Below are 4,642 nucleotides of genomic sequence, written 5' to 3'. Positions count from 1 at the left end.
AGATATGGAATTATACTGTATATAATCTTTTATGTCTGGCTTCTTTAGCTCAGCAGAATTATTCTCAGATTCATCCATGTTGTCATGAGTACCATTAATCTGTTACTTTTCATTGCTGAGTAGTATTTAATTGTGTGAATATACCACAATTTGTATATCTATTCAGTGGTTATTGGACTTTTGGGTTGTTTCCTTTTTTTTTTTTTTTCATGAATAAAGCTGCTGTGAACATTTGCATTTGCATGTAAGTGTTTTTGTAGACATGTATGTTCATTTCTCATGAACTCCACCTAGGAGTGAAATTTCTGGGTCATGTGGTAAGTGTATGTTGAACTTTATAAGAAATTGCCAAATTGTTTTCCAAAGTGGTTGTAACATTTATACTCCCACTAGCAATGTATGACAATTCTAGTCATCCCATATCCTCACCAACACTTAATCTGGCTTTTAAATTTTTAGTCATTGTAGTGGGCATGCAGTGGTATCACTTTGTAGCACTAATTTGTATTTCCCTGCTGAGTAATAATGTTGAATGTCCTTTCATATGCTTATTGGCTATTTGTGTATCTTCTTTGTGAAATATCTGTTCTAGTCTTTTGGCAACTTAAAAAACCAGACTGTTTCATTATCAAACTATAAGAGTTTGTCATAAATTCTGTATACGTGTTCCTTGCCAGGTTGTATTGCAATCATTTCCCTCAGTGGTAACAAATATTTTTTTACCCTAGATAAATGAAAACATGTTCACACAAAAATCCGTATAAAGATATTTATAGCAGCTCTATTCATACTTGCCCCAAATGCAAATAATCCATATGTCCTTCAGTGGGTAAATGAATAAACAAACTATAGTGCATCCATGTGATGCATACCCAGCAATGAGAAGGAACAACTTATTGCTACTTGCAACAATTTGCCTGAATGCTAAAGGCATTATTCTGGGTGAAAGAAGCCACACTGAAAGGTTACATACTGTGGAATTCCATTATAAGACATCCTCACAAACACCAAATTGTTGGGATGGAGAACAGATCGGTGGTTGGCAAGGTTTAGGGAGGGGAGTGGGGGTGACTACAAAGGGGTAGCATGAAGGAGCTTTATGTGGTGATGGAAATGTTCTGTGTCCTGATTGTGAGAGTATGAATCTATGTAATAAAAGTCATAAATTGTACACCGAAGGGAAATCAATTTTGCTGTCTGTTAATTAAGAACATACTATAAACAAAAAAGTAAATCAGCAAAGCCTTTATGAATATATATGTACCTATAAATGTTGGTTTTTGAATGAAGAAAGATGTGACAGGAAATAAATACATCTTTAATGCTGGTTACTTTGTTGGGGGGAGGAAACAAAACTACCAACTTTTTCAGTGTACATTTTTGTATTGTTTCAAAATACTTCAATTAGCATGTGCTGATTTTGAAATTTGAAAAACACCTACTGAAAATGGAAAACATTAGGAAAATATTTAAAAAGAAGAAAAGCATTTCTGCTTTGTTGAATACTTGATGATATGGTTGAGAACAAGACAGATGTGTCTCCATTCTTATGGAGCACGGCCCTGTAGAGTACAATTCCCCACATCTTACAGGTGGTTCATCTGCAAAATGTGACTACTATTAGTCCCTGTCTAATAGGATGTTTTATAAGGAGAAATACCTCAATACATGCTTGAAACCATTTCTGACACAAATGATTAATGTAGCTGCTATTAATATATCATCAATGAATTGGAGAATAATTACCATCACATTGTTGTGATGATTTAAAAGTATCTCATTATCCCCAAAATAGAAAAACACTAATTCAAAGGGATACATGCATCCCTATTTTTATAGCAGCATTATTTATAATTGCCAAATATGGAAGCAGCCCAAGTATCCATCGATAGATGGATGTGGCATATATATATATATATATATATATATATATATATATATATACACACACACACACACACACACATATATGTATATACCTATGTATATACACATAGTATATAAATATTAGAATCTTATTCAGCTATAGAAAAGAATAAAATCTTCCCATTTGTGACAACATGGATGGAGCTTGAGAATATAAGTGGAACTAAGCAAAGTAAGTCAGGCAGAGAAAGACAAACACTGCATGATTTTGCTTATAAGAGGAATTTAAGAAACAAAACAAACAAGCAAGGAAGAGAGAGAGAGAGAGAGAGAGAGAGAGAGAGAAAAGTTACCAGAGGGGAAGTGGATGGGGATATGGGTAAAATGGGTGATAGGGATTAAGGAATGCATTTGTCATGATGAGCACAGGGTGATGTATGGAATTGTTGATCACTGTATCATAGGTCTGAAACCAATATAACACTGTATGTTAACTATACTGGAATTAAAATAAAATGAAAAAAAGTTGTCTGTCATGTTAACAGGGAGTCAATTAATATTAGTTTTGTTGGCCTAAATTTTAATTTTGGAGCATGGATACCAAGATGTGGGGCAGATGACAAGGACCTGTCCTCGTTTGGTTTTCTAGGTCTCCTCACTTATCTGCTTTTCTTGGACTTGCTATCTTTTAACTTCAGGGAAACCTCTCCCCACCTTCCCATCTCCTGATTGACCTATCACCCTCCTTCAGAACCTAGATGCAGGGCGTTTCCCTCTTAGGCTGACACTTGACTCCTTGTCTACATTTAGCTTAGAGAGGGACATACATACCCTGGAAAGTGTGGGTGAGACGTACATAGCACTGTTGGACCTGAAGGTGAGCCAACCTGGGACAAATGTGATCTCAGAGCAGGGCAGACTTGAAAAGTGTTGGAGAAGTGGTCCTGCAAGGCACCAGATATCTTTAAGGGGGATGAGAGAATTCGGGGAAATACCCAGGAATGAGGAAAAAGGATAGTTAAATTCAGTCTCTTTCTCTAACCCAGGCAGATGGCCCTTCTTCAAGCCAATAAGGATCTCATTTCCAAAGGAATGAAGGAATTTAATATTCTGCTGGATCAGCAGGTAAGCCCAGGTACTGTTTCAAAAGAACAGGCCTGACTCTTTGTGGGTGGGTGTGGGCAGACAAGGGAGGATAATTTGGAGCTGGGAGAGTAATGGTGCAGTTAATGGAAACAATTAGAAACAGGGGATGCAATTCAGAGACAGGAAGATGTCAGAGTTTGTGAGTTATTCCTGAATTGCACTGCTGAACACATTCTCCCTTGCCACCCCCTCATCCTACAGGTCTTTCCTAATCCTTCTATCCCTGAAGAAGCCATGGTGACTATAGTGGATGACTGGGTGAACTTCTACATCAACTATTACAGGACACAGGTGGTGGGGGAGCAGCAAGAGCAGGAAAGGGCTCTACAGGAACTTCAGCAAGAGCTAAATACTCTGTCTGCCCCTTTCCTGGCCAAATATAGGGCCTTCCTGAAGTCCTTGTGAACATCTGAATCACCCACTGCCTTCTCTCTAGCCTGGAAACCCAGGCCTACATCCATAAGAAGCCCTTAAATCCTTCCTCTGTGTTCTTCAAGTGCTCAGGCTCTGACATTTCATGGTGTTACCCTACCCTGACACTTTAATAAAGACTAAATTGGTTTGCTGGTCTTCCTGGCTATTCTGTTCTTTTTTTGTCCGTCCCTGATTTGTGTAAGCAGTTGGTTCCTTTTCCTTTAGCTCTGCTTTCTAGATATGATCCTGGATACTTAATTCCTTAGAGCAGAGGATAGTAGCCTTAAGTAACCACTGGGTAGTACTAAAATAGCCTGAAGAAAGGCCAGGCAGGCAGAGACTAAAGAAAAAGTTGCAGGGGGAAAGGGTCGTCAAAAAGAAAAAAAAAAAAAAAAAAAAAAAAAGAAAGAAAGAAAAAGTAGAGAAAAAGCTCTCCAGAAATTTGGTCCTGTGGCATTCTTGTTGAAAGACACGTTGTTGGAAGACAATTTATTCATTTAAAAAATTGTTTTAAATATTTATTTTTGTGAGAGAGAGAGCGTGAGCAGGGGGAGGGGCAGAGAGAGAGGGAGACAGAATCCAAAGTAGGCTCCAGGCTCTGAGCTATCAGCACAGAGCCTGACACAGGGCTCAAACTCACAAACAGCAAGATCATGACCTGAAGTGGGAAGCTTAACTAACTGAGCCACCCAGGTGCTCCATGACTTATTCATCTCAGGCTCAGTGGAATCAAGAGGCCACCCATCTAAGTTTTCCAATTCCTTGCCCATAGCACCTTAGCTTGAAAAAGTTATAGGATCTCATGACTCTAATACCACAGAATACCTCCCTGTAGTATTTAGAGTTGAAGGGGATCATGGGAAACATTCAACACATCCCTTATTTTTCAGACAGGAAAACCGTTGGCTCCATAATTCCTCAGACTCAAATCCCAGGATTGGGAAGCAGAGATCTTGCCTGCCTCTGCTGTGCCAACCTTCTCCTGTCATTCCCCAGACTAGTCTCCTTTCTCTTCAGCCTTTAAACCCTATAAGCATCATCATTTTAGGGTTCTAGGGTGGAATCATGGCAGGGCCAGGTTCACTGGGTTTAAAAATCGAAATGAAAATGTTAGCAAGGAGTGTTCTGCAAAACTTTCAGTATCCAATAACCAGGAAAGTCTCTGATGGGCTCAACAGGAGTGATCCCAGGATGGAGGATGCGGGTGGGGGAGGGG

At 39.0% G+C, this 4,642-nt stretch overlaps 1 protein-coding gene across 1 annotated transcript; it reads left to right on the top strand.

Annotated features, from left to right (window-relative positions):
• Nucleotides 1-2,636: 2,636 nt before the first annotated feature.
• LOC123588942 (alpha hemoglobin stabilizing protein) lies at nt 2,637-3,582 on the top strand. The gene is made up of 3 exons (XM_045460377.1): nt 2,637-2,743; nt 2,913-2,991; nt 3,214-3,582. The coding sequence occupies exons 2-3, from the start codon at nt 2,917-2,919 to the stop codon at nt 3,415-3,417; spliced, it is 279 nt and encodes a 92-aa protein (XP_045316333.1). The 5' UTR covers nt 2,637-2,743; nt 2,913-2,916; the 3' UTR covers nt 3,418-3,582.
• Nucleotides 3,583-4,642: the final 1,060 nt, after the last annotated feature.

The sequence above is a fragment of the Leopardus geoffroyi genome, chromosome E3 (assembly GCF_018350155.1).
Source record: "Leopardus geoffroyi isolate Oge1 chromosome E3, O.geoffroyi_Oge1_pat1.0, whole genome shotgun sequence".
In the NCBI taxonomy this organism is placed as follows: domain Eukaryota; kingdom Metazoa; phylum Chordata; class Mammalia; order Carnivora; family Felidae; genus Leopardus; species Leopardus geoffroyi.
This window is presented reverse-complemented; position numbering and strand designations above follow the sequence as displayed.

Coding starts and splice junctions, on each gene's coding strand:
- LOC123588942 (XM_045460377.1), top strand. CDS start 2,917: ATGGCCCTTCTTCAAGCCAATAAGGATCTCATTTCCAAAGGAATGAAG. Junction 2,992..3,213: donor ATATTCTGCTGGATCAGCAG/GTAAGCCCAGGT, acceptor CTCATCCTACAG/GTCTTTCCTAATCCTTCTAT.